The sequence below is a fragment of the Rhinatrema bivittatum genome, chromosome 8, assembly GCF_901001135.1.
Source record: "Rhinatrema bivittatum chromosome 8, aRhiBiv1.1, whole genome shotgun sequence".
Classification (NCBI taxonomy): domain Eukaryota; kingdom Metazoa; phylum Chordata; class Amphibia; order Gymnophiona; family Rhinatrematidae; genus Rhinatrema; species Rhinatrema bivittatum.
The window spans coordinates 269,255,839-269,272,101 of record NC_042622.1 but is presented as its reverse complement, the minus strand read 5'-3'; the positions used below and the strand labels follow the sequence as shown (position 1 = coordinate 269,272,101).

At 43.9% G+C, this 16,263-nt stretch overlaps 1 protein-coding gene across 1 annotated transcript in view; it reads left to right on the top strand.

Moving 5' to 3' along the window:
- Positions 1-16,263, top strand: part of MARCH2 (membrane associated ring-CH-type finger 2) — a 58,259-nt gene that overhangs the window by 15,042 nt on the left and 26,954 nt on the right. The window contains exon 2 of the mRNA XM_029610810.1: positions 7,878-8,108. Within this exon, the coding sequence (XP_029466670.1) occupies positions 7,933-8,108 (176 nt within the window). The 5' untranslated portion in view covers positions 7,878-7,932. The remainder of the gene's footprint in view (positions 1-7,877; positions 8,109-16,263) is intronic.

The following is a 16,263-nucleotide window of genomic DNA, read 5'->3' as shown; positions in this document are numbered from 1 at the left end:
ACACTTTGTAGTCACCCTAGTCAGGGTTACACTTAAAATATGTAAACAATATTCTGCTGATCCAACAGTCATTGGAGGTTAAAATGGCCAAGATACCAGAAGAGAGCTCTTTAAAGCATAGCTGTCAGCTGAAGTGGCCCCACCGAGGGATAAAGATCAGAGGACTGCTCTAAACTGCGCCTGGAGCTAGGCGCTGACAGCACAAACAAAAGCAAGAGCAAAGTTGAGGGAACACTTCCCACTGCGTTGCACAAGGCATGTGGATGACGTGTTTGTTCTTTACAAACTTCTTGCCAAAAGTTCTGCGAGAATCTGTAGCGAATAGCGATTATATATAGATCTTCTGCTGGGAGTTTCCAAATTTTCTACTTACCCTGAGTCATCTGCTCAGTCCAGGTCTTATTGTTGTTCTTTGACAATGCCAACATTAGAGCAGAAGAGAAGTTAAACTCCTTTCTACCATCTTCATTTGAAGTGGAGGGTAAATAAGATGGACAGAAATTGCGTAGCTGGGTTTTTTTTTTTTTAAAATCCTTGGAGTCTCTCGGAACAGAAATGCCTTCCTCTTGGATTAGGTATCTCCATCCATTATATTTGAACAAGGAACTTTTTTTTTTCTGCTGTCATATGCTAGCTTGCCCATTGTGACCTGTTGAGTATTGCAGTCTCCTACTGCAATACTCAACAGGTCACCTAACATCGTGTAACTACTTGCTGTAGTTACACGATGTTAGGTTCCACATTAGGAGCTACCACCCAGGAAAAAGATCTGGGCATCATAGTGGATAACACATTGAAATCGTCGGCTCAGTGTGCTGCAGCAGTCAAAAAAGCAAACAGAATGTTGGGAATTATTAGGAAGGGAATGGTTAATAGAACGGAAAATGTCATAATGCCTCTATATCGCTCCATGGTGAGACCGCACCTTGAATACTGTGTACAATTCTGATCGCCGAATCTCAAAAAAGATGGAGAAGGTACAGAGAAGGGCAACCAAAATGATAAAGGGGATGGAACAGCTTCCCTATGAGGAAAGGCTGAAGAGGTTAGGGCTGTTCAGCTTGGAGAAGAGACGGCTGAGGGGGGATATGATAGAGGTGTTTAAAATCATGAGAGGTCTAGAACAGGTAGATGTGACTCGGTTATTTTCACTTTCGAATAATAGAAGGACTAGGGGGCTTCCATGAAGTTAGCATGGGGCACATTTAAAACTAATCAGAGAAAGTTCTTTTTTACTCAACGCACAATAAAGCTCTGGAATTTGTTGCCAGAGGATATGGTTAGTGCAGTTAGTGTAGCTGGGTTCAAAAAAGGATTGGATAAGTTCTTGGAGGAGAAGTCCATTAACTGCTATTAATCAAGTTTACTTAGGGAATAGCCACTGCTATTAATTGCATCAGTAGCATGGGATCTTCTTAGTGTTTGGATAATTGCCAGGTTCTTGTGGCCTGGTTTGGCCTCTGTTGGAAACAGGATGCTGGGCTTGATGGACCCTTGGTCTGACCCAACATGGTAATTTCTTATGTTCTTATGTAAATTTCAAAAATAAAAACCCCAAAAGTTGCTTGTAGACTGACATTAGTACATTATCTGTGAAAACCTCAGTTATGATAGATGTAAAATTAAAATGTTAACAATGTCCTACTTTTTATTGGACTAATTTTAATACATTTGTAATTAGATTTCAAGTATAATAGAAGAGAGGAAATTTTAAATATTTTAGAAAATGTATTCTTTTTGCTCGGAGGAAGCAGCAAGGGTTTTTTTTTGTCCTTTGAAACTTATGTGGATTTTCCTAAAAAGTGATTTTGTTTTTTAGTGTTTTCTCTAATATTGTTATAAAAAAAACTTTTGCTCTCATTCATTCTAAATAGCTGCATGTGTCCGGCTCATGTTAGCAGGATTTATTTATTTCAAAACTCTTCTATACCGTCGTTAAGTTAGGTAACCCTCACAACGGTTTACAGAAAGGCACGATAAAGTAAAATGTGAGTGGTATAGATTACAAATTAAACATGTGCCATCATAGTACGGTAACATTTTAGTATAATAAACTATGTGTATAAGTTAAGCCTATCTGTTTGTTAGGAAATATTAGGCGGTTCGAGTTTAACATTAAGATGCATTTATAGTTTAAAAACAACAACTGCTTGCTTGGTGCGACCTTTTCAATCAACTGTATTTCTCCTCTTTTTCATTACAAAAAGCTTGTTTAAAGAGCCAGGTTTTCAGATTAGTTTTGAATAGTTCCAGATTTGTCTGTAGTCTTATTTCGAGGGGCATGGTATTCCATAGCACAGGAGCAGCAAATAACAGTGCTCTTTCCCTTACTTGCGTGAGATGTGCTGATTTAACAGAGGGGACAGTTAGTAGAGCCTTATTAGCAGATCGCAGGTTTCTGTGTGGGTCATGTGGGTTTCTGTGTGGGTCATGATCCGCCTATTTAGGAACTTTGTCAACCCCTTCTCTCAAACTCTCACAGCTCGCCTCCACTCGAGAAAGAGCCTTTTCCATAGCAGGACCATCTCTATGGAATCGATGCCATCCGACCTACGCCTAGAGCATTGCACAACAACCTTCAAAAAAGTTGAAAACCTGGCTGTTCAAACAGGCATTTACACAATCTTAGCATACCCTGGACCACTTAGCCATGTAATAAAGATGGTATTGTATGTGTAATATACCTTCGGATACTGTAAAACAATACACTGCTATTGTACCGCATTATAATGTTGCTGTAATGTAATATAGCTTAATATATAGTAATATAGTTTCGGTTTTTCTTTTTCTTTAATTTTTAATTTTTCCTAAATTCTGTAACTATCTTCCTCTCTCTAGGTCCCTCTGACCTTTCTGCTCTCTATCCCGTTCCTTTTGAATCCCCTGTTAGATGTAACTATTATTTTCCTTTCCAGCTGTAAAATTGTTACCCCTGTTATTATGTAAACCGATGTGATATCCATTTGAATGTCGGTATATAAAAATTCTAAATAAATGTACACGCAGTGCAGTGTTAAGCCAGTTGGCTTTCTCATCATGGATTAGTTTATGTATTATGCATAATGCCTTTATTGAATTCTTTGTTCAATTGGAAGCCAGTGTAGTTCGGCAAGTGTTCCTGTAATGTGGTCACGTCTTTTTTTTGCCCGTCAACAGCTCTGTTTGCTACTTACCTCCAAATGCCACTTCTTGCTGCCTCCTGGGCACAGTCATACTTAGAATAGTTTCAGCAAATTGACTCATGCAGGAGTGGGGTCAGATTTTAGCTTCTTGTAATGTTTATGATGTCATTTTTCACGTAATAATTACCATGGATCTATTGGATTCAGTGAGTGAAGGTAACTTGTCACTCTGCTGGTGACATGGTTTTGCTTTCATTTCAAGGGAATTGTAGGGATGCACCTTAAAACAATAAAAAAATACTAACCTACTAGTGAAATTTGTAAATGATACAGGATTATTCCTGCTTGTTTTATGTAAATACTACGTAATAGAGAAAAGGTGGTGACCTAATGGTTAAAACAATGGGCTGAGAACCAGGGAAAACGGAGTTCAAATTTCACTTCTCCCACTGTATTCAAAAGATATTTATTGGTAAACTTAACAATGTTCTACATAAAACCAATCACATTCACACCACATTCTCACAAATAACGTAGTCCATAAAAACCGGCCTAAATCCAATCCTTCTATATACCTGTTTCGAAATATGATTAGAGACTAAACATATACAGGCAATGATGACAGTTACATATGTGGATGTTTATACACACCATAAAAGGTGATTCAATGCTTGAAGTTTGCTATCCTAAATGATGACATATATATGCTTGTATTTAAATACACCCTTCCTACATCTATCCCTATGTAAGCATATCACAAAACAAAATACATAATTGTCCCCAATGAACATTTATATCCCTATTTATTCAAATAACATAACTATTCATTTATTCTTATCTGATTCATATCCCTCTTCATTCATTAATTCCTTTCTGGTTCTTGTCATTCTTATATATCTTCTGTCACGTATGCCAAATGTCTTGTGCCTCTTTTCATGTCTCCGTGTGTGCTTTTATGTATCAAAGTCTTGTTAATAATCTCATATATATCTTTCTCTGCAGCGTGCGCCTTCCGTGTTCATAGAAAACTCCGTGTCACGCTCCCTACAAGGGGCCCTCGTTTCGCCTCAATGACTTCATCAGGGGAAAAGCCAAGTCTAAAAAACAAAAGAAGCGAAACTCAAATACCTCTAACTAAAATTGTAAATCATCAGACTGCCAACTAGACTAACTTTTCTCATGACCACACTTTGACTTCTTCAAATCTTAAAACACATGGATTTCATCAAAGGTAACCCACAAGTTACTTGCTGTTCAAATTGAACATAAGCTGTAAAGACAAATATACTTAATAAAAATTAAGCAGTTTAATATGTTCACCAGAAGACTTGGTATCTCCTAAATATTTAACAAACTCACCCACAAGTTGAAGAATATCACCAAGAATCACAATCTCGTTTTGATGACTGTATAACAATATCCAACATTTACTCACAGCGTGCCGTCGATACCAGATATGCCGTACCCAGGCGACTTATACTTATATTCCAACCAGTCCAATCATGGAAAGGACGAAATAACACATGATCCAGCACATGATGTAAGACGCCTAATGTGGCATTGTATACCTTTTGATCATAATGTAACCGTATAACACACTTACAAAACTTAGATCCCAAATTTCAATTGACTCAAAACTTTCGCATTCAAACCATCCCTCTTCCAATTACCCAAACCTTTATGCTCAAACCTTCCCTCTCCACTTCTCTCCACACAACCAAAACACAAAATAATACACCCCATGATCACACATTTAAATGTCAAGTAACCCAATGTTACTCAACTCACACTTTCACACTTTATTTCTCTTCCCCACGTATCAACATTATCCCCACTTAGCAGAACACCCTGATCTTAATATCACTGGGCATAATGAACAGACAGATCAAATACAATCTCTATCCTTACACCGAAAACTCATACACAATGTCAGTTCTACATGAATGCTGACCACTCTACCTCATTATTTAATCCTAGAGGAGCCAACGTGTGCCACTCAGAAATATATCGTTGTTCCCATTGTTGAAGTAATCGCGAGATATCAGCCCCTTGATTATTGTAAAGCTGTTTGATAACAAAAAAACCTAATGTCTTCTATAGTGTACGTTTTCATTAGCCGATGGGAGACCCACGGAGCACTCTCCCTAACTGTGGGAACACTACTTTTGTGCTCCATGCTGCATTGTCTAATTGTTCTTTTAGTTTAACCTATATATATATATCAAAGAACACGGGCACACAGTTGCATAAATCACACACTGGGATGTGTAAGAAAAATATCCAGGTAAAATGTATGGATGTGCCAATCTTTCATGAGAGAACTGATGTATAGAAAGAACATTACGACAGACAGAACAAGTTCCACAACAAAACTGGCCAGCTTGTGAACAAATGTCAGTGTGACCCATGCAGTTCTGCACCAATTTTTTTTAATTTTTGCCCCTTTTAACTGCAAAAATTGGATAATCATGAAAGCCTGGCAATGATTTTAATATAGGCCAGTGTTTTTGTATAATGTATTTAACCTGCGTCATTCTAGACTTAAAAAGGCAGGGAACAGACAATCCTTGAAATGGGATCTTTGACATTTTTAATTAAAAGATTGTCACGATTGTTGCAAGAGTCGGCCACGGAGAACCTCGGCCAGACTTCCCCCACCTACCGGCACAGCCGACTCTGCCTCCTCAGGCCCGGGAACCTTGCTTCAGTCGACGGCCGTGGCCGGTGAGCTTCGCCGCGGCCTTGCTCTTCTGCACTCCTCCCGACGCGCTGCGCGGGATGGCACGCCGGCAGCGCCTGCTCAGGCCTGCTCCCTGACCCTCTGCTTCCCAGGCGCGCACGCACGCTACCTGACCCCTTTTCAGGAAGCAGCATGGGGAGGGGTCAGGACTCCTGCTTCCAGCCCTGCAACTATTTAAGGCAAGGCCTGCTCCTGGCTCCAGTTCCTGTGAAGTACTCCTGTTGCCTTGTTCCTAGTTCCTGTCTTTCGTCTGTTTCGCCTGCCAAGACCCTTGCCTGCCTGACCACGAATTTCATCACCTGCCTGAGACCCCATGTAAGTCCAGCCCGGCCCCAGTACCCAAGGGCTCAACCCATGGGGAACGAGGGCTGGTAGTGTTGAAGGTCCTGCGGGGTCTCAGGTCTCCTATAGGCTCGCCTGCCGTCGGAAGGGTCCTCTGGGGCTCCTCCCCATTGTCTCCCACTTCCGCCGGTCCAAGGATCCACTCTTGTAATAATAATTAGCATACAGCCCACGTTTAAAAGCCCTTCTTATGTTACCATGCGGGTATCCCCAGGCAATAAATCTCTGTGTTAACTCCTGAGTACAATGTCTGTACATTGCAGAAGACGAACATAACCGCCTGTACTTCAAGAATTGACCAAACAGTATATTTTCTTTAATTCTCTGGGGGTGAAAGCTCTGAAAGTGTAATAGAGTATTTCTGTCTGTAGGTTTCCTATGGATAGATGTACTAACTGGTTGACCAACTTTCTGTAATACCATATCGAAAAAAAAACAAAAAAAGTTTGAGAAGCATGATGCTGAAACGAAAACTCTAAGGGCCGGATTTAGTGCGCAGGGCCCTTGCCAGCCGGCGCACCTATTTTGCATAGGCCGCCGGGGCTTCATAAAAGGGGCGGGGAGGGGGCGTGTTGGGTCAGGGGGCGGGACCGGGGGCGTGGTGCCGGCCCGGGGGCGTGGTCGAGGCCTCCGGACCAGCCCCCGGGTTGGGTGATGGCACGCCAGCAGCCCGCTGGCGCGCGCAGATTTATGTCTGCTTTTAGCAGGCGTAAATCTGCCAACAAAAGGTAGGGGGGGGTTTAGATAGGGCCGGGGGGGTGGGTTAGGGAGGGGAAGGTGCCGGGGGGGGGGGGGGGGGTGGAAAGAAAGTTCCCTCCAAGGCAATGGATGGCCCGCGCCATTTTTTTAAGATGGCGCTGGCCGACCATTGCTCCTACCATGTGACAGAGGCTGGCCAATGCCACCTATAGCCCCTGTCACATGGTACGGGCAAAGGGCCACCTGCACCATTTTGTTTACTGGCAGCCGACAGCCCGAGAGGGGGAGATCGCTCCTGGGACCCCTGCTGGACCACCAGGGATGTTTGGCAAGTCTTGGGGGGGGGGGGGGGGGGGTCAGGAGGGTGGGGGGTTGTAGTTAATTATTATTTTTTTTTATATTTGCTCCGTAAGACGCACAGACAAAAGTGCATCTTATGGAGCGAAAAATATGGGTAAGCTCTCTAATGGACAGAAAAAGAGGCTGAAAGGTGTGAGCAGTAGTGCCATGCATCTAGACCAGGGCTGAAGCCTTAACAAATGGCCTTACTGCTGAGACCTTTCAAACTTGTGCTCATTCAAACCTTTGATGTCTGTTCCTTGCTCTGCAGCGTCTGCTTCATTATCAGCCCCTTCCCCTGCAGCACAGGGAGGCAGAGGAACGAGCGAGGAGAGGCTGGAGTAGAAAGCAGAGCGGCCGCTCTCTTCTTGGTGAGCTCCAGGTTCAGTCCTCCCTCTCTTCCATGCAGGCTGCCGGGAAGGGCAGGGCCTTCTGCCTGTCGGGCCTGAAAGGAAGTGCCGGATCAGTGTTTTGCCCCCGATTATAACATATAATCCTGTCCTTTATAAAAGCAGTGCACTCTATAACTGGGAAGTATTAGATAGGGAATCAGCTGTGGGTCATTGCTGTTGGTAAGAGATATTTTTGCAGTGGTGCTTCCTCAGACTGTCGTCTCCTTTCTCTTTGAATTGCAGGCCCGTCATGGCGGCTGGAGCTGGCGTGTGAAGGAGGAAGGTGCTCCTGGTCGCTATGACGACAGGTGACTGTTGCCACCTTCCCGGCTCGCTGTGCGACTGTACCGGGAGTGCTGCTCTCTTTAAGTCCGTGGAAGAGTCGGATATCGGGCGACCACAGTATGTCACGCAGGTCACTGCAAAAGACGGCCGGCTTCTGTCCACAGTAATCAAAGCGCTGGAGACACAGAGGTATATTGATAGCATATCGGCTACATTGGAAGGGAATGTTGCTGGAGGCCTACAGTTTTTTTTTTTTTTTTTCCCCTCTTACCTTTAAATTGATTTTGTTCCCTTTGCAGGCTCAGGATTTTCTTGAAGCAGATAGTGTGACAACACACAGGCCACACGGCCCCATCTAGTCTGCACATTTTCTCTTCCTGTTGCAATACCACAGAGTCTGCCCCGAGATTTTTGCCTTCATTTTTATCTACTGCTGAGGCTGTCCTCTGCTCGTCTCATGCCTTGAATCCCGATATTGTTTTATGCCTCCCCCAGCTCCACCAGGAGGCTGTTCCATGCATCCAGCACCACTTTTGTGAAGAAAGATATCCTTAAGTTACTCCTAAGTCTAATCTACTCTGGTCTAACATCATGGCGGCGGCTTATAGAATTTCATTTTCACCAGAAAGCGTTTTGCCTTTTTGCAATACCTAAATGTCTTTATCGCATCCCCTCCTCTCCCTACCCCAGTCTGCCCACCAGTCTTGGGCATTATACCTGCTGCCTTGTTCTCTGCTAGCCATTAAAATGGAGTCCAAGGTTTATAGATTTTTGAAGGAGCTTTCTCCAAGCCTGATCACATCTCAGGCGAGTTAATCTTTGTAGGCTGCTATGTGTTTGTGTGTGTTGGGGAGATTGTCCAGTATTTGGAGCATAAGCCATAAAAATGGGTTCCTACAACAATCTTACATCATATGACACTCCCAGTCACAGGCTGGTGGTTATTCCATTGATTTAGTGAATGAATACAGGCTATCCTGACACCTGACTGATAACTGATTTTATAGCTCTTTTTGTCTAAGAAAACTGTGCAGAACTTTCTTGAGGAAATATTTGTGCCATTGGTAAGCAGGCTGAATTAGCCATTACATGTGGGTGGTGTCATCCAGCTGCACTGAATGTACTTGTCTCGTCAAGCTTTGTAGAGCTTTATGCTCTATTGAGCATGTGCAGGAGTTCCTGTGCAGGCATTACCTTGTGAGCCTCTTCAGTCATTTTTTTGTCCGAGCTGTAGCAGACGTGATCTTGTGCCTTCCTCTTTTTTCTTTCTTTATTTGTGGCTATTGCCCCTTTTTGTCATTGTGTCAACAGCTCCTCGACAGCACTTTTCAGTGGTACTTGATAAAAAGAAAACCAAAAAAACCAAAGAAAGAAAGTTTGGTTGTGCGTAGAACCCCAGGTAGGGGAGGATTCGAGAAGCATGTACAGCAAAAAGTCTGGAACTTCCTCTGGCTTTAAAATGTGTTTTTGTGGTCAAATCAAGTCTCTTATCGATGGCCACCAGCTTTCTTATTGTTGCCTGGGAGCAGACCGTGACCAGCCAAACTGCCCACACTGTGGTCACGTCTTCATGGGCCCAGCATTTCAGGGTAGCTAAAATCTAAGGCCTAAGTCGGGCTTGCAGCTGCAGCCGATCATCTTCCCAGAACTGCTTCTTAGATCAACGGAGTGTGTTACATACTGTCATTGTTATCCCCCTCCCCTCATAGCACTTCTTCACAACCTGGGGTTGAATAATGGAACTCCACATGTGTTGATGCCCAAGCATCACAGTGTGGACCAAAAACACACGTGTCCAGCACAGGGAGCATCGGAGGCCAATGCATTGGTGCAGACTTCATTGAAGTACCAAAGCATGCCTCCTCAATGCAGTCTGTGTCAAAGCATCCAAAGCTTGATGCATTGGTGCATCTGACACAGGAAACCTCAGTGCATGGTGCATCAAGGCATCTGAAGCCATCTGCTTCGGAGGGTCCAATGTGCAAAGAATCGCTGTTCCCGGAGCATAAGTCATCAGCGCACCCAATGCAAACAACCCTTTTCTCTGCTCACAGGCCTCAGAGCTTCTAGTAACATTTCAAATCCTTTTCTCATTATAGTTTGGAATATTCGAAGGACAAGAGTTGTTCTTCTACCTTGGGAGCTTTGTCTCATCGCTCATGTGCTCATGCTCCTTCACTTCCACCCGCTCCTTCGCACTCCATTATGCAAGCAACTTTCCCCACACAGAGATGTGATCCGTCCTATCTTGGGTCCAGCTGGAGATGTCCTTCATCTATTACCCCCAATTACCAGGGCACTCCCTGTTGAGGAGCTGCTCTCTCAGGGCCTCCATTTGTACGTTCTGGATCCAGTCTGTTCTTTGCTGCCGATTTCCTCTATCTGGCCACAAAGTCAGGACCAGGAAACTGTCTTGGTTTCAGGGGAGGATGCGCCCCCACCTCACACCGGCACAGAGGACCCAAAAGTCAGTAAACCAGGTGGTAGACCTTGTCAGGTATTTCTTCACTTCCCTTGCCAGGGAGCCTAACAGCTCCGTTCAGCTGGTCCTTTCTACCTTCTCCACTTTTGCTAAAGTAGCAGCAGCAGCATCAACTTCTCCCTTAAAACTGATGGGTGCTTCGGCCCCTGCCCCACAAGAGTTGTTTTCATTATTTTATTATTTTATTTTTATTTAATAACTTTTATATACCGCCATTAAGTAAGTTACCATCATAACGGTTTACAAGAGGGCACCTAAAATATTATTAGGTCATTACCAAAAAATACTAAAAACATTTAAAGTGCCAAAATCTAAAAATCAATTACAAAGCTTCATTTAAAATAACTAACTTCAAATACTATATTATATTCCTAGAGTCTTCCATAAAAATCTAAAATATCAAAATTATAAAAGATAATAAACAAAATACTAATACAAGTCATGATCCTATTAATTTTTCTTAGGAGCTAACGTGCGGAGCCTTTCATTTCTTGTTTTCGTTCTCATTGCCATTAACTGTAGTGGAGTCATCTCACCCCTTCTGTCCCCCAGTCCTGGAGGAGCCACCATAATCTTCAAGCTCCTCAGAGCATTCTTGGCCAAATGGGGGATAGCAGCATGGCTCAGAGCGGGACTCAACTGGAATCCCCTCTGACCCACTGCTAGACCATTCTTCTCCACCTGAGGACCTCCCTTTCCCTAAGTTCGTTGAGAAGGTGGGGAATGCCCTTGGTATCAAGGTCCACAAGAAAACGCTCCTTGAGTGGAGGTGTTGTTACTTCTACACATCCTGATATCTCTTCAGAGCCCATGGCGTTGCTGATGCACCAGGTTTTAGACATGCTACACATGCAGAAATGGGAGATGGCAGCCTAGAAGCTGGATCTGAAATACCAGATGCAAACATCTCCAGGCTGTGGGTAGTGCAGCTGTCCCATCAGTCCATGATGGTTGAGTTTTCACGTAGATAAGCAAGATGAATTAGCCATGCTGTCTGGGACGTCCTCCGGTCCTGTAGGTGGCGGAGCTCTCTAAGTAAAGTTCTGAGTCTTGCTGTAGTGTGGGGAGTGTGCACACCTGGTCCTGCCAGATGCAGAGTGTCTGGTCCATCTTGACATGTCATTTACATTTCAGTCTCCTTGAGCTGTGAGCGATCCAGAATATCCTTGTGGGTCTTTACTCATCTTCTCCAAGGATAGAGTATCTTAATTCAAAGGGGTAACCAGGTCACCAAACTTTACATAAGCAAATAGGGAGGATCGGCTTCTGGAAATTCTGTTGGAGGTGATATAGGTTTGGCATTGGTAAAAAGATCATTGTGCCTAACTGGACTGGCTCAGCAGGGTGTCTTTCTCCTTACGAGTAGTCTCTTGCTTGATCTGTGGCAGAAGATCCATTCTAGTTGTGGGGTCACCCCTCAATTGACCTTTTCACAACAGAATACAATCAGACACTGTATTTGATTTTGCTCTATTCTTCCTAGCGACCTCAGACTCACTCAGAATGCACTCCTCCTTGATTGGGGAAGAGACTTCATGTAACGTTTCCACCGCTGCCCCTGATGCCAAAAATAGTTCAGAAACTTCTTTAGGACCACAGTTGCATGATGCTCATAGCTCCAACATGGCCGAGAAAGATATGGTATGTGTATCTTGTACGACTCTCTCTGTGTCCTCCATTGCATCTAGGATCAGATCCATCCATGCTAATGCAAGAAAATGGACATTTGCTCCATCCTAAGGTGTGGGATCTCAGTCTCACAGCCTGGATGTTGAATGTGCGATAGTGGCCAACCTCACCTTACCTTACCATAACAATCAAGGAGGTTTTGCTTTCTGCCAGGAAACCATCTACCTGGTGAAGTTATGCTGTTAACATCAAATGGAGATTTGTTCCATTTAACAGAATGGGCTCGATCCTTTTCATTGCAGGCTGTGCAGTTTATCTTGCTTGCAACTTCTCTCAATCTCAGGGCTTGCTACGACTTCAGTGAGAGTTCACTTGTATGCCATTGAGGTGTACCATATCTTGATTGACAACAGGCGAATTTCAGCTCATCCCCTTATCTTCAAATTCATGAAAGGCTTGTGGAACCTGCATCTTCCAACTCAGAAGCTTAAAGTACCATGGGATTTAAGCATTGTCCTTCAGCGTCTCATGGATTCACTCTTTGAGCAATTCACCTCTCTCAAATACTTGACATGGAAGGTAGTTTTTCTGTAGCAGTGACATCTTTACAACATATCAGTAAGTTTCAAACCCTTATACGGTAAACTTCTTGTTTATAATCATTCCACAATAGTGGGCTATCCCACGCTCATTCCAAGTTGCTGCTGAACGTCATGTCGGCCTTCCATGTCAGTCCATTGTCTTGCTTACTTTCTTTCTCTGACCGCATAAGCATGATGGGGAGAAGCACCTTCATAGCTTGGACTGTAAACAGGCTCTCACCTATATAAGAGAAGAACTCTGCCCATCGCTAGCTTCTCAGCTTTTTGTCTCCTATGATCCTAATAGACTAGGTATTCTGGTGACCAACTCCTCCTTATTCAACTGGATAATGTCTTGCATTCAGCACTGTTACACAGCAGTGAGACTTGACCTTATTAATCCAATCAAAGCCCATCAAGTGTGAGCTATGACTTCTGCCATTAATCGTTTGAAGAATGCTTCTTTGGAAGATATCTGCAGAGCTGCCACATGGTCATCTGTACACGCGTTCACTTCATATTCTGTCTGCACAATTTTTCAAAGGCTGACAATGGTTTTGGACAGGCAATATTACAGAACGTAATCTCGACGTGGTCCACGCTCAACGGTGGAGTCCATATTACTTTTTAAGGAGATGCTCCCTTGCAGCCCTCAGCTTGGGACTCCCCTCATAGAATGACTAATTCAGCCTGCTTATAGACAGAAAAAGCAAGTTTGCTTACTGTAAATGGAGCTTTCCCTAGATAGCAGGATGAATTAGCCATTGAATGCCTGCCCTTCTCCCTGGAGAGTCGACTTTCTAGCTAGTTAGCTCTGTTAATGGCTGAAGAGGCTCAGGAGGCAACACCCACGCAGGAGCCTCCAGCACATGCTCAGTAGAACCCAAGTCCGTTTGGTGCCGTCAGATGACGTCACCCACATGTAATGGTTAATTCATCCTGATATCTAAGGAGTCTGGTTGTCTGCAGCATTTGTAGCAGTGGTCTCCCCTCTGTCCCGTTTCCTCCCTCATCCTGAAATTTTTTTCCAAAGTAGTCTGTCAGTCAGTTCATCACAGAAACTATGGTGCGCTTTGGCCATTGGAGCACAGAAATCTGCAGGTAACGGAACACAAATAGTCCTTGCTGTGTTCTTTTCAATTTCTCAGCTCTGTTTTTTCTGTTATACTTTTTTTTGGCCAGCAATTTTTATTTTTCTCCACAAACAACTGCCGCCTCAGATTTTTAAATTCTTTGTGAATTAAATGATGTGCATATATTTTATTGACCCCCCCCAGACTGTGTTTTGAAAAATATTCTCCCCGAGCCCTCCTGTCAGCTGTTCATGCTGTATTAATACTTCGGGTGCCCGAGTGCTGTTGTCTGCTCTCCTGAGGTTTCCCTTCAGCTGTTTTTTTCTGTTTTTATAATTTGGATGTGACTGGGTGCTAGTGGTATGTTAGTACCTGGCAGTATATGTAGATGAACGAGAGATTACATTAGTGGTGTGAGTTATTAGATCACTTTCTTTTATTTTGTTCTGTTTTAATAATCCACAAGTTTTTTTTATTTTTTATTATTTTTATTTTAACCGGTCTTGTGTCGAAACCTTTTGCTCTAGTTTTATAATTGTCCTTCTTTTCGAAAACTGGAAATCATTTAGAGTCAAATATAAATAAACATCCGATATCCTCGTGTGTGTGTGAAGGGAGGAGTTTTCACGGTTGCAGGCTACCACGGTGGCAGTGTCCTTTATGCTAAATGAAAAGGAGATGATGGATCGGCCTCACGGTTCAGACTGTGGCTTTTTTTGTGCTGTAGTGTGTGGGGATTGTGTGGAGTTAGATCCCCGCCTGTCGGGACTAGCTGGGTCTTGGGTGCGATACTCCAGTCTGGGATGGAGGGAGGACGGCTGTCATTACCATGGTGGCTCCTGCTGGTCAAAGGATAATTGTTACGCCCCCCTCCCCTCACCTCTGAACTGAAGGGACTGGGACATAGCCTCTGGCAGTACGCTGTTTCAAGCACCTCGGATAGAACTTCCTCTAACTCTGGACTGCCTTTCTAGGTCTCCTAGCCAGGATCTCCTGTGGCACCAGCTCTTAATGTCACATCCTCCGGGAGTGTATGAGGAAGTTCTCTTGCAACTAGCCCAGCATCTCGGCAGCAGGTCTCCTGGTGTATAAGAGTGCCCACTGATCTTCAAACTATCCGCCCTGCTGGAAAGGGCCGTCTTAGGGGGCAATTTTCACAGCTCTGCAAAATTCACAGAGTCCTTTCCCTTTTGACTTTGCACCAATTTTCAAAGGAAAAGTGTGTGCTCGTGTTCCCTTTGAAAACACAACTCAGGGGAAAAGTGCCTGCAGACATTCGCACCTGCTTTTCCTGCATATATATTTTTTCCCTGTAAAATAAGCGTAGTTTGAAAATGAAGAGCTAGGTGCATTGTTGCCTCCCCCAACCTAACTTCACTTTTCCATTTGTAAGCAGGGCTGAAAGAGCCATGACATGTGGGTGACATCATCTGACAGCATCGAATGGACTCATCTCTCATAGCTGGTAGAATGTTTAGCTCTACCGAGCATGTGTGGGAACTCCCTCGCAGGTGTTACCGCCTCAGTTATTTTTTGTCCAGCACAGCACAGACACGTGCTAGGTCTCCCCATATCTTTTTCTCTCACAATCTTTTTGTGTTTTTTTCAAACTTGTTCTTCCTTTCATTTCTCATTTGCCTTGTTGCCTGAGTGGGACCCATAATAGCACTTCTCTTCATCACATCAGACCAGTCCAGAGGAATGGGTTTACACATACTGACCAGCAGATGGAGACTGAGGTCAACATGTTTGCTGATGTCACTCCTTTAGGCACCCATGCTGACTTCAGCCTGCCAGTATGCTCTGTCTCTAGCAGAGACAGTAGGCATGCATCCCATGCTGTGGACTGCAGCTTGGTAGGCTGAAAAGGAAAATTAATGAATGATTTGCTCTCCTTCCCACAGTTAAGTGAAGCAGCACCAGAGGGGCTGATTGACTACCCTCTTTTTTTTGTTTGTTTTCCTCTCTCTAGCTCTTCCCTTTCTATTTCTTATCCTTTAAATTCCAGGCTGTTTGCCAGTAATAAAGTAAAAACAAACTAACAAAATAAACCCCCAAAGAAACCAGAGAGGACTTTACAGTGGCTGCAGGGCCACAGCAGTGGTCGATATTTGGGCCTTCAGCTTTCGGTTTGGGGACAGAACGGGTGAGTTGGCAATCCAAATTTTTTTAGTTATTTGACTCGCTGTGAGTCGCATACTGTGGATATAATAGCGGCGAAGTGCAGAAAGCATGCCGCATTATGAGGTTTGTAACCTGAGGATGGTACGAGGGGTGGCGGGAGGTAACGGAAAACATTGCTACAACGGTAATAGGGCAGGGGGGAGGTCCGGGGCATGAATTTGCAGCTGCTAAGGGGGATCCATGGTTGGAGATGTAGTCACACAATTTTTTTCCCTCTGGGGTCCAGGAGTTAGGAGCTTCGGTGACAATTTTAAAGCTGATGAGCAGCAAAGGAGAGCTTGGCCTTCCTTCCCTTAGCCCCATGGGTAATGTGATTTCAAAATCAGCTGCTACTGCAGTATAGCTTTCTCCTATGTTTGAGGATTCCTCCTTGCCTTGGGCTACCATCTCAAAGG